This window comes from Aegilops tauschii, chromosome 6 (assembly GCF_002575655.3).
Source record: "Aegilops tauschii subsp. strangulata cultivar AL8/78 chromosome 6, Aet v6.0, whole genome shotgun sequence".
Classification (NCBI taxonomy): domain Eukaryota; kingdom Viridiplantae; phylum Streptophyta; class Magnoliopsida; order Poales; family Poaceae; genus Aegilops; species Aegilops tauschii.
Genome location: NC_053040.3, coordinates 223,848,697 through 223,870,473, shown reverse-complemented (window position 1 = coordinate 223,870,473; position 21,777 = coordinate 223,848,697). Strand labels below are relative to the sequence as shown.

The 21,777-nt window shown below is 45.5% G+C and overlaps 1 protein-coding gene and 1 long non-coding RNA gene across 10 annotated transcripts in view; one reads left to right on the top strand and one right to left on the bottom strand.

Moving 5' to 3' along the window:
* The first annotated feature begins 3,952 nt into the window (after nt 1-3,952).
* On the top strand, nt 3,953-5,814 carry LOC123494358 (uncharacterized). Its single transcript, XR_006665313.2, has 3 exons — nt 3,953-4,034; nt 4,227-4,336; nt 5,695-5,814. It is a non-coding gene; the product is annotated as an uncharacterized lncRNA (long non-coding RNA).
* Nucleotides 4,254-21,777, bottom strand: part of LOC109733095 (serine/threonine-protein kinase EDR1) — a 55,447-nt gene continuing 37,923 nt past the window's right edge. For 2 of the 9 annotated variants that reach the window (XM_020292296.4, XM_020292295.4), the window contains exons 10-17: nt 18,452-18,548; nt 17,983-18,283; nt 17,683-17,806; nt 17,585-17,604; nt 17,254-17,410; nt 16,860-17,148; nt 16,707-16,779; nt 8,186-8,538 (exon numbers count right to left, since the gene is read on the bottom strand). In XM_020292296.4, the coding sequence (XP_020147885.1) occupies nt 8,456-8,538; nt 16,707-16,779; nt 16,860-17,148; nt 17,254-17,410; nt 17,585-17,604; nt 17,683-17,806; nt 17,983-18,283; nt 18,452-18,548 (1,144 nt within the window). In that variant the 3' untranslated portion in view covers nt 8,186-8,455. The other 7 variants (XM_040392386.3, XM_040392385.3, XM_073501331.1 and 4 more) reach the window with 6 other exon arrangements.

The following is a 21,777-nucleotide window of genomic DNA, read 5'->3' as shown; positions in this document are numbered from 1 at the left end:
CCCTCCACTATATATAGGGGCTAGGGGGCGCATGCCCCCCTTGGAGATCCCATCTAGAGGGGGGCGGCGGCCCCTCGGGGGGCAACGGCCCCCTTAGGGTTTCCAACCAGGGGGCACGCCCCCTCGGGGGGCAATGGCCCCCTAGGGTTTCCAACCCTAGGCGCCTTGGGCCCTTGGGTAGGGCGCACCAGCCCACCAGGGGCTGGTTCCCACGCCACTTCAGCCCATGGGGCCCTCCGGGATAGGTGGTCCCACCCGGTGGACCCCCGGGACCCTTCCGATGGTCCCGGTACAATACCGGTGACCCCCGAAACTCTCCCGGTGGCCGAAACTGGACTTCCTATATATAAATCTTTACCTCCGGAACTCCTCGTGACGTCCGGGATCTCATCCGGGACTCGGAACAACTTTTGGTTAACCGCATACTAATATCTCTACAACTCTAGCGTCACCGAACCTTAAGTGTGTAGACCCTACGGGTTCGGGAGATACGTAGACATGACCGAGACAACTCTCCGGTCAATAACCAACAGCGGGATCTGGATACCCATGTTGGCTCCCACATGTTCCATGATAATCTCATCGGATGAACCACGATGTCGAGGATTCAATCAATCCATATACAATTCCCTTTGTCTATCGGTACGTTACTTGCCCGAGATTCGATCGTCGGTATCCCAATACCTCGTTCAATCTCGTTACTGGCAAGTCACTTTACTCGTTCCGTAATGCATGATCCCGTGACTAACTACTTAGTCACATTGAGCTCATTATGATGATGCATTACCGAGTGGGTGCAGAGATACCTCTCCGTCATACGGAGTGACAAATCCCAGTCTCGATCCGTGCCAACCCAACAGACACTTTCGGAGATACCTGTAGTGTACCTTTATAGCCACCCAGTTACGTTGTGACGTTTGGTACACCCAAAGCATTCCTACGGTATCCGGGAGTTGCACGATCTCATGGTCTAAGGAAATGATACTTGACATTAGAAAAGCTTTAGCAAACGAACTACACGATCTAGTGCTATGCTTAGGATTGGGTCTTATCCATCACATCATTCTCCTAATGATGTGATCCCGTTATCAATGACATCCAATGTCCATGGTCAGGAAACCGTAACCATCTATTGATCAATGAGCTAGTCAACTAGAGGCTCAATAGGGACATGTTATGGTCTATGTATTCACACATGTATTACGATTTCCGGATAACACAATTATGGGCATGAACAATAGACAATTATCATGAACAAGGAAATATAATAATAACCATTTTATTATTGCCTCTAGGGCATATTTCCAACAGATGCATGAAGATACAAGGCACACCATCCAGCGCCAAGTACAACGACTCGCGACCAAGCTCAACGTAAACAAGCAACCCATGATTTTCAGTATTGGAGATCGTGTGTGGCTACACCTTCGCAAGGACCGCTTCCCCAACGAACGCAAGTCCAAACTTCTACCACGAGCCGATGGACCCTTCAAAGTGCTTGCACGCTACAACAACAACGCCTTCAAGATCGACATCCCACGCGACAAGTACAACGTGAGCGACGTCTTCAACGTCAAGGATCTCTCGCCCTACCATGGTGATGAAGATTTTGATCCGAGGTCGGATCTTTCACAAGGGGGGGGGGGGGAGATGATGCGAAGCATCCCAAGGCCATCCCCATGGACCTACCTACATCTCCCACGACACCACTTGGACCAATGACAAGAGCTCATGCGAGAGCCATCGAGAACGAGGTTAACTCTCTCCTTGTTGAACTCCCCCTTGACCCACTTGAGACATGGCTACTACCTCAAACGGAGATGCTTTGTGTGCTTAGGTACCATGTAAGCAACCAAGGGGAAGGAATGGTGCAAGATGGACATCAAGAGCATGGAGACAATCTGCCCAGCCCTGAAGGACCGGAACAACCGCCCAACTACCGCCAGCGCGGAACAACCGGCCGACTACCGCCCAACAACCGGTCCACCTTCTGTGATCGAGCGGTGCAAGGCCGGTACTGCACCGGATGTACCGGTAACTACCAAAAGACCGGTACTACCGCCCCGACAACCGGTACAACCGCTGGCCCCTTTCGACGTTCACCTCCAGAAGCCAGCGCCTGACCTCCCAGCGGTACTACCACCTTCCATGTCCGGTATTTCCGCCCTGCATGAGTTCCCAACGGAACAACCGCCCCCGTGACCGGTACTACCGGCCTGCCTGTGCGCAGTGAAAGGGTCAACGACCCGTGTGACCCCAACTTACCCCTTTTGACCATAAGTACTCGTCCCCTAGCTCTGAATTAGGGTCAGCAAAGGATTACTCATGTTTGTGTGAGAGCTTTGCTCATCCACTTGGTTACCTTTCTCCTCGGAGACGCGCCTCCACCGGAGAAGATCCTTCCAAGCGGATTCAAGACCCCCTCTTGGGTGGCCCCTTCAAGACCTCCTCATGGAGAAGAACCAGTTACCTTTGTATCGTCCTTTGTTGGACTTGGATCTTGTATCTCACCTTTGTGTTTATCGATCTAGCGCATGTGTGATCTATTCTTGTTGGTTGAGTGATTTCTCTCGTGTTTCTCCACGTTATCCCCTCGCGTTCCTCGTTGGGATCCGCTCCTTTCGTGAAAGATCGGCCATCTAGGGTTCCACCCTACATCAGGTCGCCTCCTCTCTCACTCGCTCCTGCAGCCGCCTCCCTCCCTCCCTCCCACACAGGTGGCTCCCACCAACCACGACGACGGCGACAACGGCCACGAAGGAGGGCGGCAGACCAGCGACGCTGGTGATGGCGTCCATGGCAGCTATGCAATGAACCCTGAACCATTTTTATTTGTATTTAAAGGTGTTGCTTATTTATGCTCAAGTGGTGTTCGTGCTAGGGCGATGATGATTACCTTGGCTGCAATTAGTGTGCCTTTGAGCAATTGAGGCACCTGTGGGTATCAAGTTGGATCCTCCCTCTTGTCTCTAGAATCCTTTTTTATCTTGTGATACTTGTTGTTGTTGTCCTTGGATGGTCATTCTTGTTGAGTGATAACCAGGGCAGCTCTACTGTATAAACAGATTGATCTGGTGATAAGAGATGATGGGGGTAGGTTATATGATCGAGGAAAGGCGAATCTGAGCCCACTATGCAATAAAACTATAGCTACCTCCCCTAATGTGTGTAGTATTGAAGGCAAAAAAAAGAACTTTTCATGTCTTGCTACTTTAAAATTCCAAAAAGGTTCATTCTTCCTTTCTGGTTACTTAACCATGATTTTTGTTTTGCTTTGGTTCTGGTTGAGATACTAAAGGTTGTTTATATATGAAAAGAACAAACACTTGTAGTTTTGTATGCCTCAACTGTTGCTTAGGATCCAGTGTTGTAGTGCTTTGCCTAATTACAAATAACTCTAATCAATAATAGTGGTTCTTTCCTTCTGATTTGAACTGAGAGAGAATCACTGATTCTTGATCTTAAGGTGACCCCATTTTTCTATGCCTCATGCTCATGCTGCTCTATGTTCCCTTTTAAAAATTCTTGCTTGCATTTTGGGTTGGTTTCTGCTCTATATTCCCTTTTAGCGTTTCTTTCCGTTGTTGGTGCACTCACTTTTGGCGTTCATTTCATGCCCAAGATCTTGCAAATTATGCCTGTGCCGAGCTTGCTTTAGAATACGGGCTGCAGAGACGTCGAGGACTCAAGGTGAGACACGTTCGATTAAAGACGCGAGACTCCTCTCCCCGTCAATCTCGCGCTGCTTCTGCTCACCATCCCTCTCTCTGACCGCTGCAGGTCACCGATGTTGTGGAGCTGGACAAGGTTTCCGGGCAGTTCATCGACCGCATGTTCCTCCTAGAGAAGGTGAGCAATCGTCATCGATCCATCAAGCTAGCTCTTCGTCATGCATGGAGATTGATTGTAGACATTCCTTTTTCTGCTGGTTACAAATTCCAGGGCTAGAGATGATTTACTCTGCCAGGCGGTAGCACTCAAAGCACACAGGATCCTGAACCTCAACAACAACCCCTACTTTTCTGGGCCCTAATGTAAGGTCAATCACGCCTGTTACTTCAAGCTAGAGTGTACTCTGAAGTAATCTGAAGTCTTAAGATTTTATAGCTCTGGATCATTATCATGCATGTGGGTGCTGTGTTGATACATGCTCTCTGCATGCATATGTTGTTGTTCATTCTGAAACAGACCTGAACTTAACTTTAAGTCAACTTCGTCCATGGCAGGTTGCAACGGCCGTGACCGCGTCGAGGCTCGGGCGTGTGGCCGTCGACGTGGAGCAGGCAGAGGAGGAGCGACTACTACCCCAACGGCAGCCTCTTCTCCCTTGTCCACGGTAAGTGCCTCTTCTCCATTGCTGGTTGCTTTGCTCCTTTTATGTTGCTATACACTGAAATGAAATGTATGCACTGAAATGAAATGAATATACTCCAATTTGAAAAGGAGTATATAGGTGTTGAGCCGTGCCATGAATAATAATGCAATAATCCTCTGTTCTCTTTTTCTTTTGCAATCCATCACTGCATTATTATTCATGCCACCGTCCTCTACTCGGGAGACACTCTGTTTCGGATGCTCTGTTTTTATTATTGTTCCTTCTGGTTTCTGCTGCTGTACACAGTCCAAATATGTTGTGTGTGTGTGTGTCTATATATATATTCTTTGTACTTCCCTTGATTATTTTAGTGAGCGGAGTTGTGATCTGTAATGCCAATTTTGCATTTCTTTTGTTAGCGGAATCGTGGTCTGTAATGCCAATAGGCAAGGAATCTTTTTGTTTTATGCATCAATGTGTCGGTACCATGTATTTGATTTTGTCTTGGTACACACATGACTTGATCATGTGAATGATCAATGCCAGTCACATTATGGTAGTTCTTTTACAAGCAACAGAATTTAGCTAATCCCTCCTACTGTATAGAGGCTGCCTCAACATATTCCCTCTTTAGTTTCCAGTCTCCTACTGTTACGGTTTAATTTCCTTGGAGTTTCTTTGTGATAGTCTAACGGGCAGTCATTGTTTCTTTATGCATGAAAGCACAAATTTTGAAGGAAATAAAATGCATGTATGTTCTGTTTACTCTCTCTTTCCCCGCCTCTGATATGTCCACCAAAATGTTGGGTTCACTTGAAGGCAAGGATGTTATTAATTTACTCTTGCAGGAATTTTTATAGAAAATATATAGTTTTACTTAACGACGAGGGCTCACCCTCAGATTTCTGTTATCATAAATCAGTGTCCTATAGGAGATAGAAAGTATATAGCAATTTTTTTAGTTTTCGCGATGTTTGTGTCTTTCATGTTCAGTTAGTCTATTAGTGCAGTGCTTATTGAACTTCTGTTGGAAAGGAGGCCAGTAAGAAGATGTCACCATGCATCTCAGTGCCACTGATTTTTTGCTTGGGTGCACTATTTTTGGCTGTAACATTCTGAATAATAATTTGAATTTGTCTAATTTAACATTCAATATACATAGTGTTTTATGTTTTTCACCACCGAAATCCATGGTACTAAGTAATTTACTTAATCTATTAACATCTGACATACTTCATATATTAGGCAAATGCAACCTATTATGCCTCAGCTATTTGATATATTAAACCTCCCTACCATATTCAGAACTGGCATGATGCAGAACTCGCATGGCGTACCCTGTTTCTGGATGACTATTGATATTTCTGGGTGATTTGCAGTTCGGTCGGTGCCGTGGCGGAGGGTTGTCTTGTGGTTTGACCGGAGAGGGAGCACACCAAAGAAGCGATCTCGTCCCCATTGGTCAGGTACCCTTCGTCTTTTTCTCGTTCGACCTCTCCAAGGAAGTTATATAGGTAGAGTAAGCTAATTGTGTTTTGCAGGTGTTGTATAGGATACTACGGTTAAAGATTGTTCTCATTTATATTGATGTTGCTGATTATCAAATCAATGGTTGTTATCTAGAGTGCTTCTCCTTCAGATTTGACGTACTATGTCTTCCAGCTTATACTATATATGATTTCTTTCCATGGTTTTAACTAATTATGGATATGTATCTAATTATGTTATTTTGGCATCAACAAATTACTCACCTAGCATTTATTCTGCTATATGGAAACAATCGGTGCCTATTTCTTTTTGATCTGAACTCAGACATAATTCTGCTATATGTAAACAATCATTGGTTCTTTCTTTTCTATCTAAACTGAGAAATAACTCTAATCAGTTGTTTTTTTATTTACTGTCCAAGTATCATTCTTACCTAAAACTTGTGCCAAAAATGGACATTGACCTCTAGGATGGCCTCACTGAAACTGACATACCCTCCCTCCTACTCTTCAGACTTCTACAACTATATGTATTACTCATGTTTGTTGCTTTCCCAATGAAACATACCACATGCCCAGCAAAAAACAAAGTCCCATCCTACTGCCCGCAGGACTTTAGTCTTTAAAGACTAAATGCATGGGTCGCATGTAAGCTGGTTTTTAAAATCATTTCCTATAGCATCTACAGAATTTATCAGTGTTTAAGCAGCATACATGCTCCTCTCTGCAGCTATCCACTGTTGTTGAGAATCTCGAAAGACACGCTTCAGTATTATGCCTCTTATAAGCGAGAAGCCTGAATTTGTGCTCTCTTTTGGTAGATGCAGTATGTAATAACGAATCACGCCGACCTCTGTCTAAATGCATGGAACTTGGTGTTGAGTTATCTGAATTGCTGCCCAGGATCCGGTTTGTACTTTATTTACCTATAATATGGTATGTAATGACAAGGAAGTCGAGGACTAGGTATGGATGTTGTTTAACTATATATTTGTTGGCGACTGTTTCTTAAATAGTTAGCTGGTCCCTGTAGTGTAATTTGTTGAGCCTTTTGATGCTCTCTTTGATTTTCGATCCATTCTTTGTGTCTGATTAAAATTACCAATGTTGCTACCAAATACTTAAGTACATGGCAACTCTAATAGAGTTTTAACTATCTAATTTTTCATAAGACTGGATCAGGTGCAATGTTAAACGACTGTAAATTAGTTGGTAAACACAACTACATTATGCTATTTTTTATATTTGCAATGCTTTAATGACTCTATTAGCAGGTTGGATATTACTATACCCGGCAACGGTGCTGCTGGGTGTGGCAAGCCGCACTTCCTACCTAGTGAACTTATGATGCATGGACAGAGGCAGCGTATCTAGGTATGGTCAACCTGAGTGGGTGTTATGTGACTAACGATTTTGTTTGTGGATTTTATCACTGAATTGATCTCCAACATACAATTGATAGGGTAAGTGACGTGGAGGTGTTCCTCACAACGACGAGGTCTTTTGGGGTCCGGCTGCCGGCCCTGGAAGCAGAGCGCCTCATGGAGGATGCCACTGTGCCGACGTCGGCCCTGGGGCCCTGACCACTCTCAGTGATTACCTTCCAGTCGCGCAAAATTTGATTGACTGCAATTTTTCCCTAGGTGTTATCTTTTCAGTTTTGATGTGGACCAAGATTTAACCAAACTTAGATTACTGATGTATTACACTCATTACATCATGTGTTCGGTTTAACTGTATCAAATCAATATTCCTGAGATCTTTTATAGAAGTCTCAACTTTACATGTATTTGTTGTTTTCTTTTTATTTGATTATTATGGAAACATTAGTGGTATAAGAATAACAATTTTGTTATTCTAAATTCTGAAAAATATGGTCCTGTAGTAATGAGATCTCCTTGCCATTGTTAATTTGAATCTAGCTTGGAGCGTTCTAATCTGACATATGTATAATTAAATCTTGATATCCTCCATCGGTTCATTCTTTTCATATTCAGTCAGATTTCAAATTTTCAATAGCTGCCTTTTTCTGTTGCAGATTAAGCATGAAGAACCCATTCTCGCAAAGAATACTGTGTACTCTGGGTTGTCTGGTAATAATCCATTGTAATGGATCTTTGTGCACATATTGTACTATTGTGCAATGGAATGGCGCAACATGTAATGGTTTTTCACTAACAAAAATTCAAGGCAATATGATCTTCAAATTTCTTCAATTAATTTAGAAGTAAGGCATAGTTGTCAGCAAGCATTTCAATTGTCACGTGATATTTCAATTCACTTTGCAACAATTGAGAAGCATAAGTCCCGCTGCAACACGCGGGGTATCATCTAGTTCTCCCAGCTCCCCACCCAGATAAATCTAAACTGTAACAATACATAATAGCTATGTCAAACTTATATTAGACAAATGGTACATCCCATAAGCATTTCCATCACATGAACAAAGAAATACACAACTATAATGGAAATTGCTTAATCCAAGACAATGGTGTAATATTCAGGATGCTATGAGAAGTTCTTATTATTATACTTAAGTTCGATAATTTACATCTCAAAGATGTCAAAATGGTGAAAAGGGGGAAAAGAAATGATGTATAAACCAAACCAATGTGTTGCCTCTAGCCGCTATACATACTAGCGCTAAAATAGCTCAACATAAGGTGTACTCGCAATCAAGCAAACGGGTCAGGATCTCCTGGCAGCTTGGTCGCTTCTCCGGTTCTGTCCAGCAATCTACCGAACAAAATTGCAACATGTTTCACACGGTCAACATCAAGTTCTTGACCGGAGCTTAGGTATCACTGAATTTTGTATGTTTGCATATATTTCAAAAGTAAGCAGATTTGGCAAATAGATGTATGCAGGTTGCCAACACATACCATTTGTATAATAGCACAGCAACTATTTTGTGTAACTAGGATTCCACCGTGGGACAAGTATAATTATATCTACAATCCTACGTAGTGCACCAATATGGACCAATAACAGCCACTGGAATTTCAATCAGGCGGTTCACAGTTGGGAGCAACTGGAACAGTTGGATCCTATGTATTGTCAGGCTCTAACTAACTGACGAACACAAACACATGGAATTTCAGAGGAATTCTTGCTTGATTTCAGAGGAAACTCGCTAGGGTTCTTACAAGAAGAGGAAAGTAGGCCAACCACTCCAGTGGCGGCTAGGGTTACAACCCAGTTTACATTCGATGCCTCTCCCGATAGGATCTGAGGTCTTTATAAAGAGGAAAAGTTTACTGAAGGTAAAAGCAGCCTGACAACGACATGAACAGGTACAGTAAGTGCCATAGCCGATGGATGGAGATCGGACGATGCTCAGATGACGGCTTAAGTAACTGTGTACCACTTCGGACTACACTCCAGCCACGCGATGAGGATATGACGGTCTACGGCTGTTGTCGGACGATGAACAGGTACAGGAGATTCAGAGAGCAAAGGGCCTGACAATACCCCCATGTGAAGATCAGATTTGTCCTCAAGGCTGGAAATCTGGGAAGATTTTCTGGATAAATGCAGAATCCTCCCAGCTAGCTTCTTCTACAGGTAAATTGAGCCATTTCACCAACCATCTGACCACAGGAATAGAGATATCACCTTGAGGTCGAGGAATTAATTTTCTGTCTAGGATAGCTTCAGGTTGGAGTTGTATCTGCCCTCGTTCAGTCACCAATGGCAGGTGGGGGGTGGGAATGACATGTGTACCAATGTGTTGCTTGAGCTGACTCGCATGGAATGTGTTATGAAGCTTGCACCCTTCAGGCAGAACTGATAAGCATGATTACCCACTCTTTTGAGAATTCTGAAAGGCTACTTGGGAGTGTAGTTTCAAATGTCTATGGATACTGAGAGAGGTATGTCTGTATGGTTGGATCTTGAGATACACCATATCACCTTCCTGGAAGATCCTTTCTTTTCTCTTTCATTCTTTCTTGTGCTTTCTGCAAATTTTGCTTGATCACTTGGTGAGCTAGGTCCTTGTTGAGCAGCAAGTCAGGTGAGTCCTCACACAGAAAATCAGGCAGACTGGATTCAGCAACCATGGGGGGTGGGAAACCATATAGAGCCTGAAAAGGAGTCATTTTCAGAGAGGTGTGGAAAGTGGTGTTGTACCACAATTCAGCTAGTGCCAGCCAGGAGTGCCACTTAGTAGGCTGTTGGAAAGCCATGCACCGAGGTAATTTTCCAAGCATTGGTTAACCCTTTCTGTCTGCCCATCAGACTAGGGGTGGTATGAAGTACTCATGTGAAGCTTGATGCCCAGTGTTTTGAAAAGTTTCTGCCATGGGTTACTGGTGAAAATTGTCCCTGTCAGTTACAATAACACTGGGGAGGCCATGGAGTTTGAATATGTGGTCTCAAAACTGTCTGGCGCCGAGTAAATTGCAGAAAACAACTAGTTTGAAGGTTAGGTTTGCGAAAAACACTACAATACAGTTTTTTTGCAGAAAACACCATGTCTTCAGTAATCTTTTTGCAAATAACACTGATCGGCGGATTTGTCTCCACCGAGCATGCTTATGACAGTTAGGGCCCTTTTTTGCCTATATGCGTGCCAGATCACTTCTATTCTGAATTTACAACTAGCCCTTAGTTTTGACACAGAAACCCCTGAATCAAAAAGAAGACATGCAATTAGCCCACTCCCTTCAATCCCCATCTCTCCTGCCAGATCCTCCGCCCGGCGCCGACACACAGGAGGCCGGGCAGCCGCTCCCTCGCCTGAGACACCGCATCTTCCTCTCTCCTTCTCCATCCTCAGTGGCCGCGGAGCGCAGCCTCCTCTCTCCATCTTCCTCCTCGGAGCGCGGCGGCGGCGGGCAGAGCAGGGCGGCCGCCGACACACAGGAGGCCGGGCAGCCGCTCCCTCGCCTGAGACACCGCATCTTCCTCTCTCCTTCTCCATCCTCGGTGGCCGCGGAGCGCAGCCTCCTCTCTCCATCTTCCTCCTCGGAGCGCGGCGGCGGCGGGCGCTGGCGAAGCAGGGCGGCAGCGGCGCGGCTGGCAGAGCAGCGGCGAGCGCGGACGGAGCAGGGCGGCGGTGGCGCGGCTGGCATTGCTGCGGGCACGGCCGGGCAGAGGCGGGAGCGCTGCAGGGCAGGGAGGTGAGCACGGCGGCGCTGGCGCATGGTGGTGACCGGCGCCATCGAGGCCGAGGAAGGCGGCGGCCGGCATGCAGTTCACCGGCTTTGTCTTCTTCCTGGCAACCTTCGCCCGGAGGAGGGAGGTGGCGGCGCTGGGAGGAGGGTTGAGAGAGAGAGAGAGAGAGAGAGAGAGAAGAGGGCAGACGAGGTCGAGGGTTGGAGCTCCGGCGGGCTGCTATGTGCGACGGCACGTGGGATGGGGGGCTTCTCTCCTCTGGCGGCTGACTGTGATGGCATGACAGGGCAAGGGCCTGGGCAGCACAGGGGGAAAAACTTGCGCGTGTTTTCGCTTTTTTACCCGTCTAGCGCTGTCTTTGGTAAAATGTTATGCCATGTTAGCAAAAAATGGGACCCATCTGTCATAATCTCACTTTACATAGCAAGATCCACCGATCAGTGGTTTTTGCAAAAAGATTACACAAGACGTGGTGTTTTCTGCAAAAAAAATGTAACGTAGTGTTTTCTGCAAACCTAGCCTTCAAAGTGGTGGTTTCCTGCAATTTACTCGTTTGGCAACAGATTGAACAGTGATAGGGTGCTTCATAGAGAGGAAATGGGCATATTTAGTGAACCTGTCAACAACCACCAGTATAAGGTTTTTGTTTTCAAACATTGACAGACCTTCCACAAAGTCCATGCTTATGTGGCACCAGGCAAAGTCAGGAATTGGCAAGGGCTGTAAAAGGCCAGAATATGGGGTATTTTCAGATTTATTGAGCTGGCAAACAGGGCATGCTTTAACATATGCAATCACATCTTATTGCAGGCCAGACCAGTGACATAGCAAGTGTATTCTCTGGTAAGTTGCTCTTTCTCCAGAGTGTCCTCCAAGTTCAAACTTATGGAATGTCTAGATTAAATCCTGTCTGAGGGAAGTGTTGTTGCCAATCACAATTTCGTTCTTAAATCTGAGGATGCCATGTTGGAATGTGTAATTAGGATGAGCTTGGGGATCAAGTGCCAGCTCAGTAATGATGGCCTTGTACTTGCGGTCCATGGAATAAGATTTGACAACTTCAGTGATCCACAAGGGAACAACAGAACTAGCAGCTAAAGAGCTCAAGCAGTGTCTCACTCTAGAGAGTGCATCAGCTGCTCTGTTTTCTCTTCCCTTACTCAATTGTGTAGTTGTAGCCCAGGAGTTTGACCAGTAACTTGTGTTGGATGCCTTGTGTAAGTTTCTGCTCATGGATTTATTTGAGAGACTGTTGATCTGTTCTGATGATCAGGGAAGAGCTGGCAAAATAATGTTTCCATTCTTTTAAAGCTTCCATAATTGCCATAGTTTCCTTGTCATAAATGCTCATGGTCTGGGCTTTAGGGCCAAGAGATTTGCTCATATAAGCAATGGGCCTTCCTTCCTGCATGAGGACAGCACCAAAACCATAGCCACTAGCATCTGCTTCCAAGATGAAAGGCTTGGAAAAGTTAGGGAGGGCCAAGACAGGGGCATCTGTGAGTCTAAGTTTAAGGTCCTGGAATGCTTGTTCTTGAGTGGTAGACCAGTGAAAGTTGCCCTTTTTTAGAGCATCAAAGAGAGGCCTGCCCACAACTCCATAACCCTGTATAAACCTCCTGTAGTAGCCTGCAAGCCCTAAAAGTCCCCTGAGTTCAGTGATGTTGGTAGGAGCAGGCCAGTTAGTGACGGCCTCAATCTTAGCAGGGTCTGTTGCTACACCTTCAGCAGTGATGATGTGGCCCAGGTATTCCACACTAGTTTGTCCAAAAGTGCACTTGGCTAAGTTACAGAGAGCTGGTTTTCTCTCAGCACTCTGAATACTTCTCTGAGGTGCTCTTTATGCTCTTCCAAAGTTTCACTCAATATCATCAAAGAACACAACCACAAATTTTCTGTGATACTTGGCAAATAAATAGTTCATGAGGGATTGGAAAGTGGCAGGTGCATTTGTCAACTCAAAGGGCGTGACAATATACTCATAGTGGCCCATGTGAGTGGAGAAAGCTGTTTTCTCAATGTCCTCAGGCTTCATTCTAAATTGGTGATACCCACTCTTGAGATCTATTTTGGAAAAATATTTTGCCCCATGCAGTTCATCTAGGAGATCTTCAATGACAGGAATAGGATATTTATTCTTGATTGTCATAGCATTCAGCTTCCTGTAGTCATTGCAAAGTCTTCAAGTCCCATCCTTCTTTTTGACTAATATAGCAGGAGATGAATAAGGACTGGAACTGTGTTGGATGATGTGTCTCAGCATCATGTTGTTGATAATTTCTTCCAGGGCATCTTTTGGTGGTGTGGAAGTCTGTAAGCTCTTTGGTTGATGATTTTAGCATATGGGGTCAGGGGAATGGCATGATCGCAGAATCTAGCAGGAGGTAGTGTTGTTGGCTCTTGAAATAAGTCCACATTTTCATTCAATATGTCCTGTATGGCAGGAGGGCAGCTGGTAGGTAGTTCTTTGCTTTTTTCCAGGACAGAGGAAACCAGCAGGAGTAGTCCACAATCAGGTTGATCTACTAGTCTTGTGAAATTGAGAACTTCAGGTACTGGTGCAGCAGTTGGTTTGTTTCATCATGGAATAAAACCTGAGCTCCATTAGTATCAGTGATCTTCATTGTCATGAGAATGAAGTTCATCTCTACAGGACTGTATTTCTTGAGCCAATCAGTGCCAAGTATAATGTCATAGCCTTTTAGTTGCATAATCCTAAAATCACTAGTGAAATCATTTCCCTGGATGGAGTAGGAGCAGGACTTGCACATAAATTGTGTCCACAAAGTTCCACCATTTGCAACTTGTACTTTCAATCTCTTAGTTGCTACAGTAGGGACAGATATTTTGTCAGCAAGAGCAGGAGACATGAAAGTGGATGTACTTCCACTGTCAATGAAGGCTGTTGCACTGGCAGATGATCCTATCTGCAGATTCACAATGAAGGTATTGCTAGTAGCAGCAATTCCCATAAGAGCATGCATGGATATTTTCAGTTGTTCTTCTCCTTGCAAGGCTTGGAATTCAGCCAGATCTTCATCACTTTCAATGATGTAAACAATCTCAGGTGGTTCCTCAGTTTGTGCTTGTAGTGCTTGGATCTGATTTTTCTGGCTGAGTTTACAAACTTGTCTATGTCCAGGTACCCAGGGTTCTTTGCACCTGAAGCAAATTCCCTTCTGTCTTGCTTGTTGGATGAGGGCCTGGTTGGATGGCAAGTTTAGTTGTGGAACTGTGGATGTCTTGGTTAAATCAAAGTTCACTTGTCTTCTGACAGAGAAGGGGGTAAAGACAGGCTTCTTTACAGTAGATGCTTGTTCAAGTCTTCTTGCCATCCACATGGCATCTTGCAAATCTTTTGGTTTGTTGCACTGCAAGTGGGCTTGGATATAATCAGATAAGCCAGCTATGAAACTATTTGTGTAGTAATCATCTGGAAGGCTGAGGTTATCTCTTCTCATTAGGTTCAAGGACCTCTCAAACTGTTCGATGTACTGTCCCACAGTTCCAGTTTGGGACACGCCATGAAATTGTCACAAATTGAACTTTCTGCAAATCTATCTCCTATGTACCTGCAGTCTGTGCCAGGGCAGGGTAGAAGCATGAAAACCAGTGCCTCTCCACCATTGAACTGCAGTGCCCTGGAGGTATGACACAGCAAGTTCAGTCCACTGTTCCAGGGGTGTTCGAGAAGTGTCAAAGTACTGCTCCAAAGTCTGAATCCAATGTTCAGTGTCCTCTCCAGAGAACTCAGGGATATGTAATTTTGCAGGTTTGACACTGACAAACCCTCTCCTAGTATCATGTGGGCTTCTGCTTCTGTTCCTTGCTTGTTTGTGACCCTGTTCTCCACCATCTTCATCAGTTAAGTACAGAGGAGTGTCTGGTTTGTAAGGTTGCACAGTATTGTGCTGTTGTTGCTGTCCATAATTGGGGTGCCTGTATGGGTGTCTGGCAGCCAGCTCGGCTGGATTTTCCTTGGTGGTGGGATCAGGCACAACAGTGGTCACCAGGCCATGGACTTTAGGTGCTGCTTGGTTGATGCTGCCTTGTCCAGGTGAAATCCCCGCATCTTTGTGGACTGGTAGGTTTTCAGGAGTGCCCGGAGGGCCTTCAGTCAGTAGGCGTTTGCCCAGATTCGGTTGGTTTGAGAAGAAACCATCCAAACTCGACTAAACTTTGGAAAAACTGCTTTGAAAACAGCAAATTTTTGATTGACCGAGTGGCTGAACTCGATGAATTCTTGGCGATCTGCAGCTCGCTGTTGTTGGAGTGTTTGCACATCTAACTGGAGGGACTTGAGCTCGAGGAGATCCGTGTCCGCGGAGTTAAGAGTTGAGAGCCATGATTCCGTCAGGGTTTATGAAAGCAGGAAGCTTTCACACCAAACAGAATAAAGAACACAAACAGGGAGGGCGAGGGAGGAATTCTTGCTTGATTTCAGAGGAAACTCGCTAGGGTTCTTACAAGAAGAGGAAAGTAGGCCAACCACTCCAGTGGCGGCTAGGGTTACAACCCAGTTTACATTCGATGCCTCTCCCGATGGGATCTGAGGTCTTTATAAAGAGGAAAAGTTCACTGAAGGTAAAAGCAGCCCGACAGCGACATGAACAGGTACAGTAAGTGCGCGTGCTACAGTGATTTGATCATAGCCGGCAGATGGAGATCGGATGATGCTCAGACGACGGCTTAAGTGACTCTGCGTACCGCTTTGTGACTACACTCCAGCCACGCGATGAGGATCTGAAGGTCTACGGCTGTTGTCGGACAATGAACAGGTACATGAGATTCAGAGAGCATAGGAGGGCCTGACATGCATCTGAAATACAGGGATTCGCAAGTGAAATACACAATATATCTTAAGGCTATGGATGAACCTGGAACCCATCAACAGAGAATCTGCCGCCTGCAGCCTGTAGCTTTCTCCAAATGCTGCTCCTCTCTTGATCTTCGCACGTATCATGTAGTAGTTTCAAGAATGAGTACTAGATCTTTGTTTGTATATGCTTTTATTTCTCCATGTCAATATTTTTTGCTTTTAGAAGATTACCAATTTTAAGTTGTATTGTACCCTTCATACGGAACCTTGGCGCAGTGGTAAAGCTGCTGCCTTGTGACCATGAGGTGACCATGAGGTCACGGGTTCAAGTCCTGGAAACAGCCTCTTGCAGAAATGTAGGGAAAGGCTGCGTACAATAGACCCAAAGTGGTCGGACCCTTCATACCTATTTATTGTACCCTTCATACACTGGGCTGCGTACAATAGACCCAAAGGGAGCGTACAATAGACCCAAAGGGAGCTACATGCACTGGGCTGCCATTTATTGTACCCTTCATACCTATTTAACGTGCTTCTGCACATACTAATTACCAGTATATTCTAGAGCTGGAAGTATGGGACGAGCCCTATGAGGTTTAATCTGTCTCTTCTATAGCTTTTAAGGAAATGGCTTTTGTCCATTTATAAAGAAGAATTGCTGTAGCCAAATGTTGGTCGACTACAAGTGTAAAATCCGGTGTTGTAACCTTCCTGAAGGCACCGCCTTGGAGCCCATGGTTCATCGTATGCGGCTTCATCTCTTCGCGGTGGCGTGTTCGCGGTTGAAGCCCCTGGTTGCTCTTGTAGTGCTAGGGGTAGTGTTGTTGCGCTCAGCACCTATGTATCCTGCCTTGGGTGTGTGCGTGTGTTGTGCTGGCGTGCGTTTGTACCGGGTTGTTGTTGATCGTTGCTTTATATATAATAAAGCAGGGCGAAAGCCTTTTTTCGTAAATAAACTTAAATATACCTGCTATCAAGCTACCCAGAGGTCCATCTGGTATTTCCAATCTTGCCCCTTCGTTCGCAACAGAGTAAACAACCTAAAATTACACAACACTTTGTGTGAGTTGATTTACATCTGGTGACGAGGTGCAAGGGATGTACAAAGTATGTTGGTTACCTGAACTGGCGGCTTTCCTGCCCAGGGCCTACTCAGAGTGCAAAGCTCCCACATGATAACTCCGAGGCTAAAGATATCACACTTTTCTGTAAATGGTTCGTTACGAATAAGCTCAGGAGCCATCCACTCTGGAGTGCCTGCAGATGAGTTGTCACTCATTGCAGAATTCGACAATAACCGAGAGAGCCCAAAATCACATAACTTGACTGTCCAGTGCTTGTTAACAAGGCAATTCGCACTCTTTAGATCACGATGAACTATCTTCAAACGGTGCATACACATAAGACCCCTTGTACAAACAAATAATCAGATGAAGATTTTACACAACTAAAAGGAGATGTACCAGGTACTCCAGAAAACCAAATGCTAGCGATAAACAAGTGTATCTGCTCACCTACAGATATCACGGAGCATTTTTAGCCTCCTTCGCCAACTGATCTTACTTTTCTGGCCACTTGTGTGAATCAAATAGTACAAGGAACCCATTTCCATATATTCAGTGACTAGGGATAAGTGAGGAGGCTTCATACATGCACCAAGGAACAATATGACTGCAGTCCAGCACAACATAATCATTGTCAGAAGACCTTGAATTACATCAGGTCTTGCATGAATAGAAAATAACACTTTCAAACAGTCAGACCGGTAAGATCAGCACAGAAAATGAAACCAAAACTGCAAACAAACAAATTGAAACTGCTATAAAGTGATTGTACAGGAAATACCATTGGGATGTCGGAGACGGCTGAAAATAAGAAAAAGGAAATAATAAGTGAACAGAACTGCTAGAATAACAGAAATTGCAGCAAAGCTATATGAAAACCTAAGTATGGAGATCTCATTGCAGAAATCTTCCATATTCTCCATTGTTAAATCTTGCTCCAGAAATACTTTTATAGCTACATCTGTTCCATTCCAGATGCCACGGAAAACTTCCCCAAAAAAACCTAAAAGGATAAACATGAGCATTAGCTTTAAATAATAGAAACGTCTCTAGAGAAATTCAGTTTCAAGAACATCTATTACATTCAAAACATCCCGTTTGTCTAGCAAGTTCATAAAAGTTACTCGAATATAGCCCGATTTCTAGAATATAGCCCGATGGATGAGACATAGTACTTGCCTATTCCAACACGAGTGCCAACAGCAATCTCTGAGAACCCAATATGCCATTCTTCAAAAGGCAATAATGGCTTGTTCAGAAATGGTGAAGATTGCAATGCTTTATTCCAAGTGGACATCAGATCTTCTGCTGTAAGGAAGTCAGCTGGCTCTCTAAGATTAGAACCATGGTTACCTAACCGCTGCGGTGATGAAGGTAATGACAATGCCTTCTGAGTAATAATGTGCCTTCTTGAACCCTCCTGAACATTTGGTTCTCTTACTGACACCTCATCATTGTTGAGGTCACCTACTGCTTCCTCCTATATATAACAAGGAACCAATTGCAATTGTCAACCACCAAACTTAGTAATTTAGAGCCGCTCCGACAAACTATCAAGTGTATTACAGAGTGAAAAGAAGCAGATTGTGCTGAGATCACTGAAATTTTAGTAAAAGATATGTCAACAATTAAAAGAACAAAAGCATACTTTTCTCTGTGAATCATTTGAATGTCCTGGACTACCATCATTATGTGCCCTTGAATGGCGATTTTTCCTCATGCTTTCACTCATTTCTTTAACTGCCCTGAAGACAAGCAAAACAATATACTATGTCAACCCAGAGATCAAAATTCTGAAAAGATGAAGTTGCGTAGAAATCCTTCAATTTGCAAGAGTGCAAATAAGTTCAGGAACTTCAAAACTACACAGCACAAGCAAACCCTACTAAAAAGTTGGCTAACAAAGGTTTGGTGTGGTCATATTAGCAAAGTAATACACTAGACATAGCGTGAACAAAGGAAGCATAGGCGTGCCTAAAATTTGGCAATCATCCATTGAGAACCAAATTGTTGCTCATGGTCAAAAGACGGTATTGTGGATTTGGGCACGAACCAAATATATCAACCTAAAACTAAACTTGTATCAGTCATTCAAATAGGTCCGACTGTTGCTTTGCATGCCTGACTAAGAATCTACACACCAACCATGTCATTCTCCTCCTTTTTTTCCCTCTTCCTCTCTTAACTGGTCTTCTCTGCCTTAGATGTTTTTATTACTTGCATACACTTTTCATGTATTATCCCGCTGTGTAAGCATCACCCAAGGGCTGATAAAGCTGACAAAGGTGACCCACATCTTGAAGACCGTAGAGAAACCCACAGCCTCAGAATAAAACTGAGGCAAGACACCAGCACAGAGGACAGCCACAGACCATGCATCGTCATCAAACCACTAAGTATAGTATCGTCAGCTCATCATGATAAGAGTAGAGCCACATTTTGAAGGCCGTAGAGAAACCCACAACATCAGAATAAAACTGAGGCAAGACACCACCACAGAGGACAGCCACAGACCGTGCATCATCACCAAACCACTAAGTATAGTGTAGGCGTCAGCTCATCATGATAAGAGTAGAGCCACCTGGTAGTCAGACACCTTCTACTCATAGGCAGCAACAGTAGCATCATCAGCAACATTGGAAGCCTCACAGCTGCTGGATCAGCACCCGGGACAAGAACCGGTGGTGAAGACTCCACATAGGCAACATGGCACAGCCGACAAGAGATCTTGCTACAGAGGACGCCCCAAAGACAAACACCACAAATGTGAATACACCTGTCGGTGACAAAGTCGGTGTAACACCGTCAAACATCACCAGGGAGCCAGTGTCAGTCCTGACATATTGGGCGCCTGGGGCAAAGACAATAAGGCGGGCCTTTTTTACAAGAACTCTTAGTATATTTTCCATTTGTATGGTTGTCGTGAACTTTAAAAAGCATAATATAACAAACAAAAATTAATAATAGGTAAACCCGGTCTCAGAGTTTTGACAATCTCTCTCCTCCTTCAAAGTAAGAGCCATAATTTTTAAAATATAGACTCAAGCAGCGGACGGGGACGAGGAGCACTCGGGTCTGCACCCCTCTCAAATCTGCACGTCCATTATTGTCTCGGGATGAATACAGTTAATGCAGTTTACTTTTGCCTCCAACCAATACGAGAAGTATACAACGTAGTAAGAACAATGAATCACATTTATTTCGGCCCCACAACTCTGTCATGTCCCATGCGAGGAAGCTCAGGCTGAGATGTGTTGGAGTAAAAGTTCGTGACCATCAAGTGGGAACAGGTCAAGGGACGTCGACCACGCGCAAAGCTCAGGTCAAGGACGCAGGCCACAAGCATGAAGCCCACGACCTCGATGCAGTACCGCTGGCTGCAGGCACGGTTGCTGAGGCGGAGCACGTCCATGCCGAGCTCGACGTCGATGGGGACAACCGGGACGCGGACGACGTACACGCATCTGGTGGCTGCAGGAATGAAGACCATGGTGCCGGCGACCTGGGAAGACGCGGTGCCATGCCGAGCTTGACGGCGACCATTGGATGTAGTACCGCTGGCAACAGGAACGAAGGCCATGGTGCCGGCGACCGGGGAAGACGCGGTGTCGCTGGCCGCTGTCACGCAGGACGCGACAAGCTAGAACGGCGATTGCATTTCTCGCTGGTCGCGGGACGCAAGACTTGGTGTCAGCGGCTAGGGCGGACGTCGTGTCATTGGCCGTGTCCGCACGGGACGCGGCAAGCTCGGACGGCTACCTCGTTCGTCCCCAACGTTGCTCCCCGTCGGCGACATAGTCTTCCTTGTTCCTCCTAGCTTTTTTTCCACGTCGCCGAAGGAGAAGACCAGGAATGAAAAGAAGAAACAGAAAAGTGGAGAGAAGAACATGAGCAGTGTCAGTTGATGGTAGAGGAGAATGGGCGACCAGGGGAAGATGGCTTTGTGAAGAGAAGGAGCGGCGTGGGTGCATTGATTAGGTTTTTGGGCGCTGGTGGTTGAGGTCTGTGCTCACTGACAACGTCAGTCCGAAAAGGATATCGAATACAAGCCTATATTATGTGACATACATGGTTCATAATCTCCTAATACAGACTGTCTAATATAATGGTATGAATCCCGAGGCAAATGAATGGGGCAGATTCCGGTGGGTGTGGTGCCGTGTGCTCCAATGCAATTTCACTCAAGTAGCAAGCTATTATCTCTTATTCATATCACAATATTGTGGATATTGCGGTTATTCCTCGATGCTATTACATTTATTTTCCCAATATCTCTTATTTCTCATTTTGACCAAACATGCATCAAAGAAAAAAGGTGAATTACACACAAGACACGAACTACTATTGGAGAAGTAAATATGTCGTATGTCGGCCCATGTTCCAGTCTGGCCCATAAGGCCCAAGCCCATTCACTAACCTAGAAGAGGAGACGTTGTCTCGTCATGGGCGCCGCTTCACACTAGATCGAGCAGCCGCCAGGTGCTTTCCTCTCTCAACTAAATGGTATCGGAGAGCGAGGTTGAGGGAGGAAGGCGACGGCGGTAGAGTCGCCGGCGAGGCGGCGAGGTCCGGTGGGGAAAACGGCAGCGAGCTGCGTGGTGGAGACAAGCGGCTGCCTGCGAGCTGCGCACGCGCACGAGGCGGAGGTGCTGCTGCTGGGTGAGCGAGTGGGACCGGGAGAGGCGGCTGAGCTGAGGAAGAGGGGCGGTGAAGTTGGCTGCTGGTGCCTCAGTTGCTGATTCTGCTGCTGCTGAGCTTGGTGCTGCTGCGCAGGTAGGAGAAGAGGTGGTGCTGGAGGCGGAGAGGAGCTGCGCGTGGAGGTGGTTGCTGCTACGTGTGTGCAGATTGAAGAACAGATTGGGACCAGACTGTCCGGTGAGTTGGACCAGACTGTCCGGCGAGTTGGACCAGACTATCCGGTGGTCTGCTCGTCGATCTGGAAGGCACTCTCGTACGACCAGACTGTCTGGTAGG